Here is a 21,552-nt window from a genome sequence, read left to right as displayed (position 1 = left end):
AACAAAATTTGCGCCATGAAAACAACTTAAATTTTGAACCGAGAATATAAAAAGTACCATTATATGACTGACATAAAGGTCAGTATTAGACTATGTCAAAAAGGGTTATAAAAGAACAAGAATTATATATTTTAGGAAAGCCTAAAAGCAGAGCTGAGCTCCTCAGTTATTATCTACTTATGTTTTTGTTTAAAGATATTTTTATAACTAGTCTGTTTACGATACGACCAGTCCTCCCTGCTTATTACCATAAATTAGTCCATTTTCCAGTGCTCGTTCTTGCTCTTCTCGCCGTTTTTCGTCACCATTATTCAGCGTTCTCGTGCTTGCTTTTTCTTAATCCACTGCTCTTCACTATAATTTCGTCTCCTTATTCCGGCTCTTTGTTGCTGTCTCTCTCTGTCTCGTTGTTTGTCACTGATATTTCGCCTGTTTTCTCGTGCTGTAATTCGTTCTCTTTCACGTTGAGCATCACTTACTCGTCGCCTGCTTACTGATTTTTCTTTGCTCTCTTTCTCGTCTTCCTACCGTTGTACGACATATTTGAAATTATTAAATTCTCAAACTCGGATAATGCAATTCTACTTTCTCATTGGTTCACTGGATCACGGTTACCAGCCATTATACCTGCGTTTGACCTTATATAGAAATGAATGTGGCAAATGTCCCTCAGCATAAAATTTTTGGCGCTCGGTTAAGTAAAATTCGGCAAAACCGAAGGCTGAGAATTTCATAAAACAATTATTCCACTTGCCCTTATTGGATACGAGATTGGTAATAACCAACTAGGCGCTACGCGCCTCGCTGGCTATTTACCATCTCGTATCCAACGCGGGCTCATGGAATAATTATTGAATGTTTAACTTACCTAGGTTGAATACGCATTGAAGAAACTATTTTGGAGCCTAAATTAAGCCTAGAGAAAAATTAAGGTCAGGTTCAATGATTAGTTTTGGTTTTTATACATGGATATCAATTGACTTACTATAGAAAAGTAAGTAATGAAAGAACTGTGTTGGGTTGAGCATGTTCGTAGTTGTAGTGTAGTGGTGAAAACACAGGATTATAGATCTGGAGGGTCAGAGTTCGAGTACCGGAAAATGTATAGTACAGTTCTTTGTTCCCTCACTGTGATCTAATGTTGAGACTGAATGGATAAATCGATTGCATGATACGAAACATAAAGAACAGTTGTTGAGATGTAGCGTAAGACAGAGCTTGAGTGAATGTATAAGTATTTTCAATCCTTTTTTTTTTGGGTGGGGCGGGGGGGTTGATACTTGCTTTTAACAAGGTCGAATGCATATTCAACTTAGGTAAAATAAGGATCACCAATTTAACATGCCTAGATAAAAACGGATTCAACCTTAGACCGGATTTGACCGATTTGACCGTACAGCCCCTCCTAAATTTTAAAGGTTGTCTTTAAATTTTTGCTTGTTTTACTAAAACCAGTGTCAAATGTAGTACGCTGGCCATGCAACTTCTAGCCAAAAAACGCGGGTTCCAGCCGTGCAACTTCCCGCCAAAAAACACGGATTCCAGGAGTGCGACATTCGTATACTGCCTTACATGAAGAGTTGAACGTACGGATGTATGGTCGTACGATGACGTCATAACCAACAAATTTTCGCATCGATGGGTTATCATATTTTCTTAACCATGGTGCTCCCCACGCGTGCCGGACATCCACTAGTGAAATTTAGTAGTTGCATGTCGTTTCTCGGTTTCTCTCCCAAGTCCAAGAGCTACCACAGCTTAGATGGCTCCTCTCATAGAATCGATTTCGAAGCATACATTCGGTAGAACTTAGAAGGGTTCTGCATGAACCCTAACCCTAAACCCTGACACTAACCAACCAACCCTAAATTCTGAGAGAAGAACTTGTTCTTGTTCCGACAATTGCCAAGAATAATAGATGATGGATAACTGAATTCAAACGTTTAATGAAGCAGTTTGCACGTTTAAGTCACAAAATTACTAGACTACACTCTTTCACAGATGAATTTGGGAATTTAAAAATTTAAAAAGGCGGGCACTATGTTGAAAAGGACACGATTTTTGCGAAAGAGCAGACGCAAATCGTTACCCAACAAGGATGTACGTACAACATCGAACAAGGGACTTGGAATATGGATCGATCGGGTTAAATTGAAGCCACCGAAGACAAATACCGGCAGTTGGAGGTCAGAGCATGCGAATGCAGTTTTAAGGCCCTCCGAGCCACTGCGCCACCAAAGCTCATCTCAAAAATCGAATTTCGCCTTGCTGGGTTAGGGCTTAACTAGGATCAGCATCGGACTTAATCGAAGGTTAACACTGGCAGAAGACCTTCGCCCTGGCGTTCATTACTCGAAAACTCTGAGACGTTTTCAGGTTAATATCGTAGTTGATCGTTTGATCCAGGCGTATAATTCCCCCTTTTTGCGTCAATTTTAACCGTGTTTTTTTTTTCAGTTGTTTTGGTGACTCGAGTAAAAAACGCAATCGCCTGATCATGCCATCGTTGATTTCAAGTCGTATTTATATCTTTGATGTGGAAACGGACCCTAGAGCCCCACGGATACACAAGGTAAACAACTCACATAATCCCAGTCTTCTGGGCTGTGGGTTCGTTAATAAGGTGAAACAGGAGGCGGAACAAATGGTTGGGTTAGTTTGCCTTTAAGGGCCGAGGGGCAGGCTAATTTCATCTGAAAGGATATCAAATCAGTAAAACCAATAAATTTGCTTCAACGATAATTTTTCGTTGAACTTGAGGTTTCTTATCCGTTCTTGTTTTTTTTTTACACACTTCAAAACTGCGTCATCGAGCTGGCCATTAAATTAGCATTTGAAAACTGCATTATGCCCTTGCCTTTTAATGTTTGCTAAATCCGTTTGTATTGTGACAGATTATTTCACCAGAAGAGGTTGCTCAGAAAACTGGCCTTGGGTATCCACACACGGCGCACTGTCTGGCAAATGGAGAGATGATGATTAGCTCCTTGGGGAAAGCTAACGGTGACGGAGAAGGTAAGGTGCTTTTCAAGTCCTGATTAAATTGTATGGAAACATATTTCGTGATCAAGGTAAATCCAGGGATGGCTGAGTGGATAAGGTGGCTAGCCTTCCCCTTCTCCCTTCCGTTGAGACTCATGATGAGAACAACAATATCGACTAGAAGGCTTGTTGCATTTCAAATTAAGTGCTTAATAATGGTTTGGGCAAAGAGCATCATTGCAAGACAAACATCGCTTTCTCTTAAAATTGTTCAGAGCAAGTCAAATGAGACAACCTACTGCAACAAACACAGAAGAAGGACACTTACTTTCTTCCCTATTCAATGGCCTTTCTCCAATTTAAATCAACATGTTTATGCTCGGGAGTTACTTGTTCATAAGAACTTCGAAGAACTGCTGTGTATCCCAAGATCAAGAACTGTGACTTATGGGGACAGGGTGCAGGTCCTACTTTCAGTAAGGAAAGCACCGAATGTTTTTTTTTTGTAGATAATATATCTTATCTCACGCATTGATATTTATTGTAGATAATATTAATTCTAGTTTATAAATTTTGAAGATAATGATTTTGTGTATTAATTGTTTTCAGTCATTTTACATATTGCTGGACTGCTAATTGACTTTTAAAATTAATATTATTGATTGTAAAGCGCAATGAGCGATTAGTGTAACACTATAAACACTTATAGTGTAGCACTATAAAAATCCTTTAAGTAAATCATTTAAATTTTTATCCCTTGCTTTTATAACATAGTTGCTCAGCTATATCATGAAAGAAAAGGCATTACTGAAAGATAATAGCGAGATTTTTGTACTTTCTTTACATAAAAAGGCAAACGATAGATTGCTGCAAACTTGTCTTTTTTGCTGAGAATTTACTTGATATCCGCCTCTAAGCGGCAAGAAACAGCGAAAATCAAACACTTTTATTTAAGTTTTGCCGAACCGGACGCAAATTTTACACTGTCCGTTTGTCGTAAACGCGAAGACAGATCTCTTTAATGACGAACACGTCTTGGGCGGGAATAAAGGATGTCATGAGGTGAAATCCTTTTTTGTTTGTTTTCAGGTGGTTTTATTATCCTCGATGGAAAGACATTTGACGTGAAAGGCCGTTGGGAGTCTGGGCAGCCTGCTCCCATGGGGTATGACTTTTGGTACCAGCCTCGTTTCAATGTGATGATCAGCACGGAGTGGGGAGAGCCTAAAGCTCTAATTGATGGCTTTAAATTAGAGGATGTTGAAAAGGGTAAGAGTCGCTGATATCCTTAATTGACCTGTATGTTGTATCTCGAGAAAGTACGCGCATGTTACTTTTTGATCTCTTATATGCACGCCTTTATGATCAGGGCGTTCGTAAAATGATGGTGACTTGTACGCCAAAAAATTACAAATAAAGAAATTACAATAGAGAGGATTAGCATCGTGCTTACGGCAAACGGCGTAAATTAGACTGAAATTTGTGTTTTGCCAAAAATGGGAGAAACTCGTTTGATATGAGCTTATTTATTTCCTGTTAGCTCCAGATATCAAGAAACATCTCAAAAGAGAGAGACGAGTTAGGATAAGAGAATTTTCACGCTTTTATGGCAAACAGCAGCCTAACGTTTCCCGTTGGCCGTTTCACATTAACGTGATTGTAAATCTCCCAGGTCCTTGGTTCCAGCCACGGACTTTTTCAGCGGCTTCTCTCACAACTGCTATAGTTGCTTCATAACTAGGATGATCACTTGCACTGGCTGAGACGTAAATCTCCCTCAAGTTATCTGAAACCGTCCGAAACAATCTCGTTTCCATGAAAGGAAGGGATAATTAGAATATGCCCGAAGTATCCTACGATTTTTACTCATGCTGTTATTGCAACCGAAGGCATAGATGATTGTAGACGGTGGTGTCATTCTTGTCTTTCCTCAGGGAAGTATGGATCTCGATTGCACGTGTGGGACTGGACCTCACACACCCTGAAGCAGACAATCGATTTAGGTGTCGGTACCGTGCCCCTCGAGATCAGATTTCTGCACGACCCTGATCAACCGCAAGGATACACGGGATGTGCGTTGAGCAGCACCATCGTTAGATTCTTTCTGAATGAGGTAAAAATGTTGGGACTCGATGCTGAGCATTTCCAGTTCCCTTTCCACGCCTTCATGATTTTTTCACCGGCGTGGTATCTTGCTCTCTACTTTAAAGTTAGTTTTTTTCCTTATTTTTAAGCAACAGGCCTCAAGTGGAGCCAGGGTATAGCTTCCCCTGAATTTTTCGACAGTACTGCACGGATTTCCTCAGTTAAAACATGTTCCAGCTAACGTAAAAGGAACAAACCAAAATTAATTTCAACTGAAGTGTTTTGAGGGAACGACAACGGATTGTCACCCAGAAAAGAAATTGGAAAACGTTTCTTTTAGAGCGGGAGGCCCGTTGTGAAATTTCGACATTTTACTGGTTATAAGGAGGTTTCTTTGTTGCGTCGTCGAGGGGAAGAAAATAAGCTAAATAATTTTGCGCCTCTTTTACAACTCTCGCAACTTGCCGACGCGTGTTTTCCCGCTCTTTGGGCAAATAACACGCAACTGCTTCAAATTTGTATTGGTTCATCTCCCTGTTTGCACCCAGCGAATTCACTCTGGCTTTGGTTTTTCAAAACGCTTTGCTGAAAAGGGCCTTAAATTTGGCATGTTGCCTACTCATTGTTCTATGTTAGATGGAATTCGCTAATAGATTCCCACACTTCTTGGGTGTTGCTTTATCCATTAAAAGAGAGAATAAGCAAGAGCATGCGTATTATGTTCTTTCATCCATTCACCTTTGTAGCGCCTATCGTGAGGCCTTCTTATTTTTTGCAGGCCGAAACTTGGAGTGCTGAGACGGTGATCAGAATTCCACCTAAAAGGGTTGAGGGCTGGGCCTTACCAGATATGCCAGGTTTGTAAAGCCGTTCCAACTTACAAAGGGCGCATTCTGGCACCAAACAAATTAAGAAAAATTGAATTTGTCAAACACTGACTAATGGGAAAAAAAACAAAGAAACAGGCCTAACCTTACGACCTTTTTTGGCTTCTAGGACGTTATGTTGGTAAACTGATAAAAGATTGATTGATTGATTGACCAACTGGAATCGAACTCGGAAAAAAATGGCGGGAGACGAGTGTTCTGACCACTGCGCCTTCTCTTCACCATCTCGATATAATCGAATCAGCTGTGAAACCCCATACGTCCAGTCTGAAAGTTGAATTTTGTTTGTTTCAGGTCTTATAACAGATATTCTGATTTCACTGGATGACAAGTTCCTGTATTTCAGTAACTGGCTGCATGGTGATCTTAGACAGTATGACATTACAGATCCAAAGAACCCACGACTTGCTGCACAGGTAATGTTCGTTTTAAGAAAATGTCATGAAAAAATGACAAAACGAACGACACAAGGAAGCAAAATAAGTGGGGCAAAGCAACCCAAGTGGTCGTTGGTCCAGACTTGAAATCCGGAGGTCCTTGTGTGTAGTTTCGCTTAATCTGATCAAATGTTTTCAGTTGTCTTTGGTTAATGCCTCGGTTGCCGTCTAAAAATCCTAATGGTCTGCCTCCCGCCAACCTCCAAAGGGGGGACCCTTGCTTCTGTAGCCTGCGTAGCAAGTTCCCTGTTCGACAAAAGAGCTTCGAAACGATTTTCCGCAAATTGGCCGCGCGGAAGTTGGGGCAAGAGACTGAGGGAACGCTTGCAAGAAGACCCCCTATTTTTGAAAACCCGTTCGCCCACGAACGGTGCGGCACAGTCACGATGATTCACAGGTGACCAATTCTGGAGCAAAATATGTTAGTTCTAGCGTGACAAAGACAATGGCGGAAGATGTGGAAGGTTTTGAATCGTGTGTTGAGGCTGAGCGAATCGGGTCTCGGTTTTACGTTAAAAAGGGAACAAGGACTGTCAATGTGCCATCTCTTTGACTGTATAGATGTAATGGCCGTTTTGCAAACAGGATTCGGAAAAAGCTTAATTTCTCAGATGTCCATAAGTTTCTTTTCGATGGTTTAAACAAATTCTCGGAAGAAACATAATCGGTCGTACCTGGCTGAGAAGCTGGTGTTTCCTCGTTAACATGGTTATCTGTTATTGGCTAATTTGTTAATACACGTCAATCAGGTGTGTCAAGTCAACCATTAAAAGGGGGGCGTTTTTCAAAAATAGGGGGTCTTCTTGCAAGCATTCCCTCAGTCTCTTGCCCCAACTTTCGCGCGGCCATTTTGCGGAAAATCGTTTCGAAGCACTTCTCTCGAGCAGGAACACTTGCTACGCAGGCTATTGCTTCTCTGATCACTCGACCTCTCTCTCCAATTCTTACAAGTCCGTTCCTCAATTGATCCTTGAGAGGCCTCTGTAGGAGTTGTCAATTTGAAGCGGATCCTTGGGCAAATGGGCAATTTTTTTTTTGTGGATTGTGACCTTTGTTTTCGGTGGCAAGCCTGGAAAACATATCGTATCGTTATCTTTATCAGCTGTTCATTGGTGGCAGTATTGTTAGCGACGGTCCAGTAAAGGTAATTCAGGACTCGGAGCTTAGTGCACAGCCTGCGCCATGTTACGTGAAGGGAAAGCGAGTGGAAGGAGGACCGCAGATGATTCAACTCAGTTTGGATGGAAAGCGGCTTTACGTCACAACATCTCTATACAGTGCGTGGGACAACCAGTTCTACCCAAATCTTGCAAAGTAAGTTATATTAAATTCTCTGGAATTCAGGGGCTTGAAGTTTTGTGGTAGGCGAAGGCAACAGTACTTACAAAAAGGGGTTAGCCAAGTATAGTGATGGTAGTAGTCAGACAAGCAATTCACCTCTTGTACAGTCCATAGCGGTACAAGTACGTAGGCAAATGCATTCTCTTAGGCTCAACAACCGCAGTTCCAGTTGAATGACCAGTGTGCAGCGCATTTGCTCGATTCACAGTTGGAATCCCGTTTAAGCCTGGATTTTCCAGCGTTCATTTTTCCTACCCCAGTCCCAATTTTAAGACTCGGGTCAATAATTAGCAGCAACACAAGATGATCAACATTATTGAGGCTCTTACAATTCATGTCCTGCTTTTAATTTGCTGTTAGTTTCATAAATCTCTGTTATTTAGTGAAAGATCATCGCCGCCTGACAAGAAAAACTTAACTCCCTTGCCTTGTTTCATGCCTCTTCTCAACTGCTTAAAGGAAACCTCCACTCTTACTACAGAATAAGCTTAAACCGAAGGAAATTATGTTTACAAACAAATTTGTTCGAAATTTATTTTAAAACAGCGTTTATATAAAGAAAAGTGAATTTTACAATCGCTCATTGTCAATTTCAAATTTCGCGGGCGCAGCCATCTTGAATAGTTGTGACGTGTTGCGGGTGCCCTATTGTTCTGACACGAAGAGTTTGTGTCTAATAACAATAGGGCAACCGTTACAAGTTACAATTATTCAAGATGGCGGCGGCCGCGAAATTTGAGAGCAAAAAAAGGTGATTCTTAGGCCCGTTTTAAACGTCGCAATTTTTTTTTCATTTGCATTAGATTCGGCTCATGTAAAATGCAACGTTAAAAACGGGCCTAAAACTTAGCTAAGTTATTATACCATGTGAATATAAACGTTTAAGGACAAGATTTAGGGCGTTTTTAGATGACCTCATTGTTGCCATGGTGACCTATTACGCCACGTCAATGAATGCGTCTTGTTAAGCAGTTATTGCTGTTTCATTTTGTACCACAACATTGCCGTTTCGTGAAACAGTTAATCCTTCTAATAAGACATTACCTCCAAATTGTTGAAACTGGTGTGAGTCACTTTTTTAACAAAAATGATCTCTTCTCGACCAGTAAATCATTTAATTTCTGCAGTTTCGATATACGATTTTCATGTTTTCGATCATAAAATAAATCTGTTAGCAGAGGTACACATAGTAACAAAGGTTTCAAGCCACGTTCGCATACAATCCATGGTTTGTGGGCTACGCTGAAAAATTCGTAACTAAATGATCTTTTTCGAATATGTGAAGTTTCTTATAACTTGAACTCGAAATTAGGGAGCTTAAGCACGCGCGTTTTTTAGACGCGGACAGCAACCAGAAGCTACTTTCCCTTTTAACTCGTCTTCACAGAACCACATTTGCATTGTTAAAGGGGCTATGTCACGCCAAATGATGTGATTTCACGACACCCAAAATGTCCAAAAAGTAAAATGGAACACTGCAATAACCACTTAAACTGTTGAATAACATAAAAAAAATACAGCAAAAGAAAAGAGAACCATGAATGGACCCAAATGGACAAGATTGAAACGGATTGCGTTTGGGTAATCTTGAAAAAAGTCGGCTGGACGTTTTTCAAATTTATGGCAAATCGCCTGGATAAAGGTCGTTTATGCTCAGAATCATCTTGTTTGTGATGTAACCACAATTTTATCAGTAAAGGAATTCCACATTACCCTTTTCGACTTTTAAACTTGCGATTAATAACGTGACATAGCCCCTATTAAGTATCTTTTCTCCATTAGAGATGATTAGTATTAAAATCTGGGAGACACCACTGCCCTGGCACGCGAAATGTTTTCTTCCGGTTGCCGTCCGCGTTTCAAAAACGCACGTGCTTAAGCTTCCATTGCCAGCTCCCAACGGGATGGTAGGTCGGTCGGTGGAGCAATTGCTGCCATAATTGCCGGGACGGTCATGTAATAAGCGCCAAAAGTGTTGAGACACTCTCCCTTTTAAGGAATCTCGGACAAATCCCTCCCCCAAAGTCTTTCCATCTAGCCCCCTCCCCCCCGAATAATGTTGTTTTCTTATCGGAACTCTTCCTTTTTCCGTTTCCAACATTGAAGGGGGGAGGCGGGGGAAGAGGGGGGGAGTGCAAGAGGAAAATGCAATGTTAAGGTGATTTTTCCCTAATTGTTGTCTTCCCAGTTCAGTGTCTCAACTATTTTTGTCGCTTATTCAGGTTGTGGGTTCGGATCCCGTTCAAGTCTGCATTTTTTTCGGGATTCCCGCTTTGCAACAATTCTTTGCAACTGCTTAAGTTGCGCATGCCCAACTAATTGCGATGATCTTTCCAAACTTTTCACTGTTGGCTTAAGGACCTTTTCTTTTTTTGTGAGGGGGTTGGTGAGTATCATAAACCGAAATGGCAACAACTTAACACTGACACAGTAAAAAGTTCTTTTTTTCTCTATGTAGGAAAGGTGCCATGTTGCTTCAGGTAGACGTAGACTCCGTGAATGGCGGTCTTACGTTGAATCCTGATTTTTGCGTTGATTTTGGAGATGAACCTGACGGCCCCTCCCTTGCCCATGAAGTGCGTTATCCAGGCGGAGATTGCTCCTCTGACATATGGCTGGCAAACACCGACCCATCAAAACTGTAACCTCTGTCTTGGAAAAAAGGATAGAACACTGACTTTCATGGGATTATATGAAAATAAGTAACCGATTTTTGATTTTTTTCCCCGTGGATGTATGTTAGTTGATGCTGCTATATCACGATATAAACACCCGCCAGGAACAGACTAAAAGTTATGACGTGGCAAAAATAGAATCGCTCACAACGAATATTATCAGAAGTCTAGACTATCTATGTTTACAACTGAAAAATAATGCTTGTGTCAAATTGTAAACCAAATTTGGTAATTTAATTATGTGATTGACAAGAATTTATTTATTCAGTGGATAGCGCTGTCTACCCTTCGAACAACTGGGGCCAGGTGTGAAATTCTGTGATTGTATCTTTTCATAAGAGTGAAAATAAACTTTCATCTGAAAAAAAAATGACGTGACGAGGATCTTAATTCGAGAGAAAATAGACCAATTTCGATATATTAAAATTCAGTCCGAAACAAAAGGCATCATCTCGAGGCTCTGGGGAATAAACTCATACAAATCTTTATATTTATTCCCCATGCAGAGCCTCGAGATGATGCCTTTTGTTTCGGACTGAATTTTAATATATCGAAATTGGTCTATTGAAGTGAATATGCCATTTCCCAGTTGAAGCCAGTCTCCTCTTTAAAGCGAGTCTAAGTGCGAAGTTTTTGTGATGATAATAATAATAATTTGATGATAATAATTTGTGATGATAATGATAATAACTTCTACTTTACATATGAATGAAAACTAATTTTCATAACAAAAACTCGCACTTAGACTCGCTTTGAACAGGAGGCAGACATGAACTCGGAAATGTCCTATCCGAAATGGCTCATTTTTTAAACTGACTGATTACAAAAGGAAAAAATTATTTCTGGTCAATGAGAACCAAAACGAAATGCGTCAAATAATTTCTGTGAAAACAAGACATGCCAAATTAACAAACGCAGACCTTATAAAGAATGTTTTATTTACAATAAAATACAGTTTCTGTATATTACAACGACACAAATATTCTAAAGTTCGCCAAAACTAGGCAAAACTCATTTTGAAATCCAGATGGTGCTCCCAGCGTTAAGACCTCTTTTTTTAAGCCCTGAACATTGACGCCCGTCATTCATATCCCACCGCACTGTTTCCATGAACAGGCAGTTTCCCAGTGACAATCAAGCCTCTTCCTGCAATGTGATAAGCACCAATTTTGATTTTTATTGCAATATTTTATTAGGTGTAATCCTTAGTGGACATAAGAGGGGAGAAGGTAGAGTTGCCAAAAGAGCTTATTACTGCGTCGTTGCCATGCCAAATTATTATTTTCCTTTTTTTCCGTGTCAAGAAAATGGAAAAGTTGCGCAATAGGTCTTTCTGCGCATCTTTTTGGTAGGTTTCAGGGGGTAGTAGAAATGCGTAGATTTTATCCGGTGGACACAGGAGAATATTAACGGAATATGCAGTCGACGTCATTGCAGCGCGAATGGTGTTTTAGTGGATTAGTGGATCTTTGAACAAAATATACCCATATGGACTTAAGAATGGAACTTCAATTGCATAAACAAGACAGGCGGTGAAAAATAAATATCTGGAATCTTAAAAGCGACGAGTAATGGCCTTCGCCAACAATTTGCATCTCCGTATCAAAGATAGCTGTGTTTCTAATATTCTACTGACTGCTGTGTTATGTACAACACTGAAACCAAATGGCAAATTCTGTACGAGTTTACAGTCAAAACAACTCAACCGTTCCTCAGACGAGCGGATTAATGAGTTCATTATTGCAAACTTTATAACAGTAACCATTTGAATAATTGCTGGTTTCCGGTGCCAACACCTAAAATCCTAACTTTCCCAATGGGCAAGCGAACTTGATGGCCCACTTGCCACTTGCTCTTAATAATAGAAAAAATAGGCACATAACACAGCGCTGTATTCCATATTGTCAACTGAACTGCGTTTTGTCTTCAAGGAGATTCAAGTTGTCTTTGCGTAATGTGTAGCCCTAATAGTACACCATATTGTTTTGGTATCTTAAATCATTATAGAGCCATGGTAGATGTCTTAGGTAAATAGCCCCCTGGGAAGACATGTGGTTACAAGTAAAATACTAAACCCACAAAGATTGAAGAAAATCAAAGTGAATCGAGAAACATTGGCTTCGAGGTTGACATGTTGATCATTTTCAAGTTCCCTTACAAGTTCTTTTTCACCACAAGGTTACGCGTGTACTCTAAGCGTCTGACAGCTTTCTAAGACAAGAGTTAACTGAAGTTGTTAACTGAAGTTATTCCCTGCCTGCCCGGCGGGGTTAGTATCTATATGGGAGACCTCAAAATATACCACTTTGTGCCAGAAACAAAGCACCGAAAATTCGATTTTAGCGCTCAAAAATGCGAACTAAGCAAGGTACAGATTTTGTTAGCCTGCTTTATGCAGAACAAATATTGATGCAAAAGTAAATAAAATTTGATACACAGTTTTTAGGAAGAGCAGAAGGAAGTTTTCAGCAAGTGTTGATCGAGAATAAAATATTTTGCCATCAGCAAAAAAATTTGCGACATAAAAACACGATTTTTAACCGAGAATATAAAAAATTACCATCAGCGAAAAACATTTTGGGAAATTTTTGCTACGTTCAATTTTTTTATTGTACTTTTGGCTGCACAAGTAAATCGTAAAATCGAAAGTGACATCGAATTCAGCGGGCACCGTGATCAAGTCACCTTGCGTGTTTACTCGCCAAGCAAAGGATATATCTGTGTCAAAATGATGGCAAGACACCGGGTTTGTTTTTGTTTTTGTAAGTTTGGTTTTTTTTTCTTTCAAGTGTTTTAAAGTTTGACAAGAAATGTGCGAATTCAACACAAACATCACAATCGCCTAACTCTTGAGGTTGACCATTGGTTCTGTAAAGTCAAAAATTTACTCTCAAATGCGAGGTCATTTATCACCACGTAATTCCACCGTTTTGGAAATAGCTTCTGCTTTATTATTCATCAGCGTTACAAATTCTTGCCGATTTTGGGGCTCTTTGTTGAAACTCAAGCACGCTTCCAACAGACCTGTTTATTTTAGTGACTTATGCACGCGCTGCGGGCCTATTGGCACCACGGACACTCTTAACACTCTTACAACCCGGTGACATGGTGTGCAGTGCACTTACAGTGCACTACCGCAAAAAATAGAAAACTGTATATTTTGTCTCTTGACATCTTTAAAGTTTTTTAACCCTTTGAAGTCCAAGAGTATTGAAATAAATGTCTCCTCACAAGTTCATTACATTGTTACGCAGACTGGTGACGAGAATAAAGAAATATATCACCAGGGTTTTTTTTGTCTAGAGATGTCAAATTCCCATAACTGACTGACATAAAAAGTAATGTATGACAATCAGTAAGGAGAATTAACATTCAGATCTTAGGAATACAAGGGTTAAATGATTGAGTGGGTGCTTGCCCAGTGGGTAACGAAAAGTCGCTTGAAATCTACTTGTCCTGGCAGACCGGACTGAGTTCTTCTCCAACGTTGGGTACTTAAAAGTTCTTTGTTTTCTTACGACCTCACGGTGGCCATTTTGGTGTTCCAAACTACTCCTCTTCTGTTTTTTCTTTTGTTGCGATTACAAACATTTCTAAAATACTTTGCCTGTTTCTGCGATCGTTTGCGATTACATGAAACCACGCCTACATTTCCCTAAATAAAAACAAGATCCCAAAAAGGGTCTCTATTCTGTCTCCTCTTCGCGTTAGCAAGCAGGACGCTTCACACTTGTATACTGGACTAACCTTGGTTGAGCCAGCGGTTGTCTCATCCACTGGGCTTGGCTGTGGTGGTTTGTAAAATGGGTCCCGCGTTTGCATGAGTTCCATTAACCGCTGATAAGATGGGTTTTCAGGGGAAAACAGATTTCTCTGCAAATAAATTATGATTTCAGTATTTTTCTCAGCAAAAAGATATCTTGTAAAACATTTCGGACCTTCATTTTTAACTTGTACTTTTCCGTAACTAGTAAAATGATTGTCTCTCCAACTTCAACACTCTTTTACGCTCGCTATTTTTCGAATTATTCTCAGCGATATACAGTAGGATTTGTTTGCTTTGGTGGCAACGTAGAGAAGTGCATGTTACGAGAAAGACACAAGCATCAATCGAGCTGCAAACGGAGTGACCTGCCTCTAGCACAGTCTGGAAGGAGCTCAACCTCTTGAAATAACCTTTGTTCCCGGTTAAACATCACTCGTCATAGTATTATGTTTCTTTTTTCTTATATTATATGTTATGTATATATTTTCTTGTGACGAATCTCAATAAACTAAACTAAACTAATCCTTTTAAAGTTTTGCCTTTAAAGACGTTACAAATTTAGATGAGATTGGTTGATTTATTAATACTGTCGTTGAAACGACTTCGGAAATAGATAAAACAATCAATTCAAAGCGGGTTGGGCAGCCAAATTTGTGTGACCACGATCACTTTCACCTTCAATACAAATGGAAGTTAATTTTCACGAGAAATACTTCGCACATAAGTTGGCTTTGAAAAATAAACCAAAAGTGAACTTAATGTTTGACTTACACTTAATGAAAATCTCATGAGGCCTGTTGGTTTACCAGAGGAGGACGTCACCTCTGCTTGCCTTTGTATCGAGATGAGAAAAGCTTCCACACCTGTGACACCTACTTTATTCCCTGTAAAGAAACATTGCTATAATCTTACCACACACACACCTCCTGAAGTATAATTTACTGGCTGTTTTTAGAACTACACTTGTTTATGCAGAACTGACACTGTATAAGAAAGGAAGAATATTCGCGGTGCTTCACTTTCCAATTGTAGCTCTTGGCTTGATGTGCAAGGATAAGCAAAGGTAACAAAGATGTAATACGTTTTCAGTTTTAACGATCGAAAAACTACTAGATCGTGCAGGTTAAACAGAGATTTTCCTGAGATGCATTTGAAGGTACTCCGGTTTCCTTACTTCACACTGGCCAAAGCTCGTACCCATTTATTTTTAGGATACCTCGCCCATAATGTAGGACGTGAACGAGATGAAATAATCGCGAAAGCCATAATGCCACACTTAACGACGTTTTCATCGAAGTAGCTGTCGTAGATCTTTAACTACCTATTAGTAATGTAAAGGGCCACTAAATTTTCAGATGCATTAGAACCAGGAAAACATCCACATTGCTATGCTCTTCAGTATGGGGCCATGCACTTCACCTGTCAGAGCCCTGGGAACAACTGAAAGCTTCATAAACTTTGTGACGTTGATGGACATAGTTTGACGACGGACTAGGTACGTTCAATTATAGCCTTGCATAAAGATTAATTGTTAGCTTATTACGGTTAATAATAGATGGCTGTATTTTGCTTGCCGAGCCTACTGTACTTTAGGGTTCCGTGATAATGATATGTAATGAACTAAAGCGAGAGAAAATGAGGGGACAGAGAGGGAGGCTCCCGGTCCAGCTCTTGGGATGTGCCATGCCCACGAAAGTATTTTTTTTTGTTCTGGCGGAAGTCTGTCTTCCGAGACGACGGCATGCAGCTCAACCTCGGTCTGATGTTTGAATGATATAAATATTCATCAGCTTTCCACGTGCGCCGCCATTTTCTCTTTTCACTAAGAACCTGAGAGCGAGGCAAGACTGCATGCGGACGTCTCGGAAGACAGACTTCCGCCAGAACAAAGACTTCCGCTCGTCTAAAAATAACTTTCGTGGACATGACATATCCCGGCCAATGCCCTGAGCCTCCTTCTCTGTCCCCTCATTTTCTCTTGACTAAAGTTATTTATTGATCTATGTTCGAGGAAAAATAAAGTTAAATGAAAACAAGCAAACAAAGGAAAAAACTGATACTTACTAGACAAATTTACGTTGATAAGGGCTCTGTTTCCAGGAATAATAATTTCGCCATTTTCTTCTTTGAGGGGAATTTCAAGTAACGGATTTGGAAATTCTACAGCTTCTGGTTGCTGTAGAGGAAAAAATTATTACAAAGAAGTCATATAAGGAACATAAATATAATATGTAGAGATTTCGCCGGAGAGTGCGACACGTTTTCCCGGGGCGGGGGACTGGACAGAAGCAATATTGTGGCCAATGTCCCCAACAGAACACATTTCAGTTTTCATGATCACCGACCATCGCAGAGACCTGGGATACGTCAGGAAAACAGAAGTGCAACTACAAAATTCAGGGCCACACATGGTCACCACATGCAAATAAGGTGGAAGCTTTTTAAGAACAAGAAACAACAAAAGGTGTTCTTGCTTGGCCCATTCGTGATTTTATCCGATACGTCAGCAACCAGTGTTGTGAAGACATTTAATGGGTACCCTGTGACACATAGTAGGCGTAAGGGCAAGAGCTTCCTGAGTTTTTCTGCCAGTTCAGCACAATTTTGAACGCAGCCATCAAATTAAATTGTCGATGTTATGAATTCTTGTGGACCTATGACTGACCAATTATCCACAGACGATCGGGATCGTCTCTGATTTCCAGTCATCAGAGAGAGAAAGGAAACCGTGAAACACGTGAAACATGGCTTCCAATTATAACAAAAAACTGTTTGCTATAGGAAGAGACATCTATCTTGTAGAAGTTAAACCGGAAACCTGATTTCAACAGCAACATAATCTTTACCTCTTGCTCCGGTTGCTGTTGTTTTTTATCTCCTTTAATCGAACTGGTTTTCTTTCCCTTTCCCTGACCTTTACTGACAGCTTCAGTTGAAGCAACTGCAAAACAATACAGAAATGATCGCTCTTAGTTTATGTTATTCCCACACTCTTACTGACGTATAATACTACGTGGACTTATTTTTGAAAATCGCTTAATACTCGGAGTCGAGGCACAACAAATTCATGTTACGAAATCCAATTGCACAGTCTTATCAAAACTGAGACTACGCCCTGATAATTCAAACCGGATTTTCATTTTTTTGATCATTCCAAAAAGAAATAGCTTTGCTACATATTTTTAAAAAAAAGATATGAATGCCTTGAAGTTTAGTTATCCACTCTGTAGTCTGCAGAAGAAGGCAACCTCACTCACCTGGACTAAATGTTATTGCCGACGAAAACAATATCGACGGAAATCACAACAACGAATCGACTGAAAAAAAAAACTCTCACAACAACGAATCGACTAAAAAAAAAACTCTGAAAGAAATGTCTACTTGAAGTGCGGGTTGTAGACGAAAGATAGAAGTGATCCTTGCAATTATCTGGACAATTTAAGGACGGTGCCTACTATTGTCATTGCGCATACGTTCTACGCACCTCGAGATACTCGGATTTCATATGAGTATTGATTATTAAATGCAGAGATATTTTTGCGCGCTTCAAAACCATGCGGATAAAGCAGAACTTAGCAAGTGCTCTTGAAAAAGAAAGGGGGTAACCATGCATTTTTCAGAGATAATTAAGCTTCAATTTGCAAAAGAATGCCATACATTGCTTTGTATTTTAAAGCTATTTACAAATATTGTTGATTAATTATCATCAAAAAATGCGTGGTTACACCCAATTTTCTTTTTGGATTTCAATATCAGTTGTTAAGATCTGCCTTTCCCACATATTCAGTAAATCGCACAAAAATTTCTTTGAATTAGTAGGCACCGTCCTTAAGCAATTGTGTCATATCAGAAGCTCATGACCTGGTTTTTGAGTTTAAAAATTTCCTTATTTGGATGTAACGTAGCTCCTGCATTTTCCCGCGCGTACAACTTCGATCTCGTTTTGTCCATATTTGGGCATAAAATCCCCAGCTCTGTTCCATGGAAAAGAGTTGCAAGTTACACGCTTCATGGTCATGTGCTCATATAGACACCTGAGAAATTCCCAGGGGGCTTCAAAGGGATACGAACCCATGACCTTTGCGATGCCCGTACAATGCTCTATGAACTGAGCTATGAAGCCACACAGTTGGGATCAATTGCTTCAATTAATTGTCTAGATAAGCGAGAGGATCACCTATATCTTTTGAAAAAAAAACTCTCCCAGGATTTCGATTACCATGATTAATGGTGATGTCAGTGGAACTCACCTTTTTTGGCCTTTTCCGTTTCCTGCTTTTTGTTCTCCTACAAACACAGCCAAGAACACACTCTCAAGATAAAACGCACGGACGGGATTAAAGGTACGAAATGCCAAATTCATCTGAGCAGTTAAGACACCAACTTAAAGGTGTGATTCCTCACACGCACGGATGGGATAAAAGGTATGAAATGCCGAATTAATCCGAGCAGTTAAGACACCAAGTTAAAGGTGTGATTCCTTCCTCACACACGGAAAAATGGCCACCATCTAGTTCTACGAAAAATTCTGCTGAAGATGGTTTTCACCTGACGTCACAGCAGCCATGTTCGTGCACAGAACAATAGAGAAAAAAAGTCTTGCGAATTTGACTCTATTATACTGCAAAATACCAGCCATAATTTGCTACTGTTTTGTGTACCACAATGGCCGTTTCATCACGTGATGGAAAACCATCTACAAAAATGAAATGAAATGAAAATGAAAAATTCTACTATAAAAGTACCCTTAAATTTAACTTTTTAAAAGAGGGATTTTACATTTTTGGCTGAACACTCTGATTCTTGAGGTTAAATGAAATGAAATGCAATTTAACAGAGTTAACAACTAGGAGCGACTGCGGTCAATTGTTGTCAGTTGTTTTTGTTATATTTCAGCATGCATCTGATGACTCTTGCTTTGGGTTGTAGAGCTTATTTATCGGTTTGGCAGGAAGAAGGAGCATTTTGTGTAGAGCGCTTTGCGGTTTTTCGCCTCCTTCTACTTTCCACTGTTTATCAGTGTGACGGGTGCCTATCTTCTCTGCTGCGTGGGGGCTCATAGCTGGGTTGTCAGGTTTTCCCAGCCACGGGTGCAGTCTTCATCTTGGATCTGGCTGCCAATAGTGGAAACTCCAGGATATCTCGGGTACCCAACCTCCATTTAAAGACGAAGATGTCAACCAACTTTAAGAAATCGTTTTGACGGCCGCAAAATTCCAATTCATTATTTAATGCGTATATGCGCAATAAGTTGTAAGAAGTTGTTGTCGGGCATAATCTATCGTGAATTCGAAGTCATATATTTGAAGGATCTTGAGGGTAGACTTTTACGTCTTGAAATGATCATCGCAGAGATGAACGCTACTTTAGCAGCAGCGAATTGACAGCCTGAAAATTTTCGGCTAGAACAGAATTTGAACCCATGGCCGCTACGTTACCGGTTCAGTGCTCTACCAATTGAGCTATCACGCCTACTGGGAGCTGATCACTTTGTAAGTTCATGATAAACACGTAGAGGACGAATATATGTGGGTGCAGGGATGGCACAGTGGTGAGAGCACTCGCCTCCCACCAATATGGCCCAGGTTCGATTCCCAGACTCGACGTCATATGTGGGTTGAGTTTGTTGGTTCTTTACTCTGCAGGGGGAGGTTTTCTCCCGGTGCTCTGGTTTCCCCTCCTCAAAAACCAATGTTTGACTTGATTTGTGCTGATTGTTAATTTTAGTTTACAGTGTCCCCAATTAGTGCTCCAGCGCTAGAACGACTAGACACTTAAATAAAATTACTTTCCTTTACTTATGTGTAGTAAAGAATATATGAAAGTCCTATATTTGAAGTGCAGAGAGAATGTGAAGTCTTGAAACGATCATCGCTGTTATTAATCAACGGAACACGATTCCTAAAATGAAGTCGGTTTACGGTTCAAAAACAGGTTCCTACTTGCAGAAAGTGCCATCTTCCGGATCATGTCGCAGAGGTGTGCCCTAACGTGGTATGCTTTAACTGTGACCAACTGGGTCACACCTTCAGCGACTGTAAAGAAGAAATCAAGTGCAGTATTTGCAAAGAGGACGGCCACTACGCCATTGATTGTAAATTATCTTGGTGGCGGCGCCCTGAAAAAGTTGACACTGGTGATAATGATGCTGCTCCTGCTCCCCTTCCAGAGTCTCGACCGTCACAGTCTCTCCCGCAGCCTCCTCCTGATTAGCCTTCTTCCGATGGCCCGCCTCCTTCAATCCCTTTATCGCAGTCTTTACCTGATGTTCCTCCTTCACAGCCTCCTTCGCAGTCTTCTCCTGATGTACCTCCTACACCTTCCTGCGTTTTCCTCTCATCGCAATCATCACTGTCGCCATCTTCTGGTCAACCTTCATCACTGTCCCAGAACACCCCCAAGCAGCCCCCCACACAACCCTCGCAGTCTTCCCAGTCTACACAGTGTCACAGTCATCACAAACTACGCAATCGTCTCAGTCCCTCCTTTCGACTGTTGAATCGTCGTCCCTGTCTATTCCTTTGTCCCAAGAGCCTTCTCTTCCGTCGAGCATCATCACTGGCTCTCCTACTTTGTCTGATCTACAGCTTGTCGCTGCAGTTGATTCGCAACGTTCTACTGCTTCTGATCAAGCTATTGCTGCGATGGAGATTCCTGAGGATCCTGGCCCTACAGTTCCGCTGCGCCTATCACAGATTGCTATCCGTCCTCCACCTCTTCGAGTTGCACCCAAACGTAAGTCTGCCAAGTTAGACTTCACGGATGGTCCACCTGCGCGTAAATCAACTTTGCCTATGCGGGTCAGTTCTCGTAAAAAGACTAAGAACCCTCACCCTTCATGACTTTCAAAATTCTCGCGGTTTCAGTAAGCGTTTGCAAGATTACCTCATCGATAGTCTTCGTGCCTCCTATGACGTTTTCTGCTTTCAGGCAACGCAAATTACTGATCCTGCGTTCTTTCGAGTTTTCTCTTGTGCCTGGCGTGGAACTTGCTTTTGGTCCCCTGCTGTAGGCAAACAAATTGGTGTCCTTACTTGCCTTTCTGAATCTTTTTCCGGCAACGTCAGTCGCTGGAAAAGAGACACGTCGGGGAGGGTTGTTAGTCTATTGTTAAAACTTGACGATCTAAGGATTAATTTAATGAACATTTATGCTCCCACCAACTTGGCCGAAAAGAAAGTGTTTTTCAGAAGTTTGCATGAGTACTTTTTATCTTCTGATGTCTTAATAATTGCTGGTGATTATAATTGTTACGATCACAACCTTGATAAGTTTGGTGGCAACTTTGTGCCTGCTAAGTGCCTTACTGATTTTCGTTCAGCCTTTTCTTTAATTGATGTCTGGCGCAAGCTACATCAGAGATTGTGCCAGTGCACATG

At 40.6% G+C, this 21,552-nt stretch overlaps 2 protein-coding genes across 2 annotated transcripts in view; one reads left to right on the top strand and one right to left on the bottom strand.

The window, feature by feature from the left end:
- The window catches only part of LOC138042789 (methanethiol oxidase-like), a 99,448-nt gene extending 88,683 nt beyond the window's left edge, over positions 1-10,765 (top strand). Inside the window, exons 4-11 of the mRNA XM_068888793.1 lie at positions 2,458-2,572; positions 2,895-3,015; positions 4,072-4,251; positions 4,917-5,095; positions 5,846-5,924; positions 6,249-6,370; positions 7,494-7,705; positions 10,191-10,765. Of these exons, the coding sequence (XP_068744894.1) occupies positions 2,458-2,572; positions 2,895-3,015; positions 4,072-4,251; positions 4,917-5,095; positions 5,846-5,924; positions 6,249-6,370; positions 7,494-7,705; positions 10,191-10,377 (1,195 nt within the window). The 3' untranslated portion in view covers positions 10,378-10,765. The remainder of the gene's footprint in view (positions 1-2,457; positions 2,573-2,894; positions 3,016-4,071; positions 4,252-4,916; positions 5,096-5,845; positions 5,925-6,248; positions 6,371-7,493; positions 7,706-10,190) is intronic.
- Positions 1-20,131, bottom strand: part of LOC138040061 (leucine-rich repeat-containing protein 71-like) — a 125,738-nt gene extending 105,607 nt beyond the window's left edge. The window contains exons 1-6 of the mRNA XM_068885853.1: positions 20,116-20,131; positions 18,796-18,869; positions 18,424-18,460; positions 17,020-17,114; positions 16,238-16,349; positions 14,945-15,057 (exon numbers count right to left, since the gene is read on the bottom strand). Of these exons, the coding sequence (XP_068741954.1) occupies positions 14,945-15,057; positions 16,238-16,349; positions 17,020-17,114; positions 18,424-18,460; positions 18,796-18,869; positions 20,116-20,131 (447 nt within the window). The remainder of the gene's footprint in view (positions 1-14,944; positions 15,058-16,237; positions 16,350-17,019; positions 17,115-18,423; positions 18,461-18,795; positions 18,870-20,115) is intronic.
- Between the last annotated feature and the right edge of the window lie 1,421 nt (positions 20,132-21,552).

The sequence above is a fragment of the Montipora capricornis genome, chromosome 3, assembly GCF_036669925.1.
Source record: "Montipora capricornis isolate CH-2021 chromosome 3, ASM3666992v2, whole genome shotgun sequence".
Classification (NCBI taxonomy): Eukaryota; Metazoa; Cnidaria; class Anthozoa; order Scleractinia; family Acroporidae; genus Montipora; species Montipora capricornis.
This window is presented reverse-complemented; position numbering and strand designations above follow the sequence as displayed.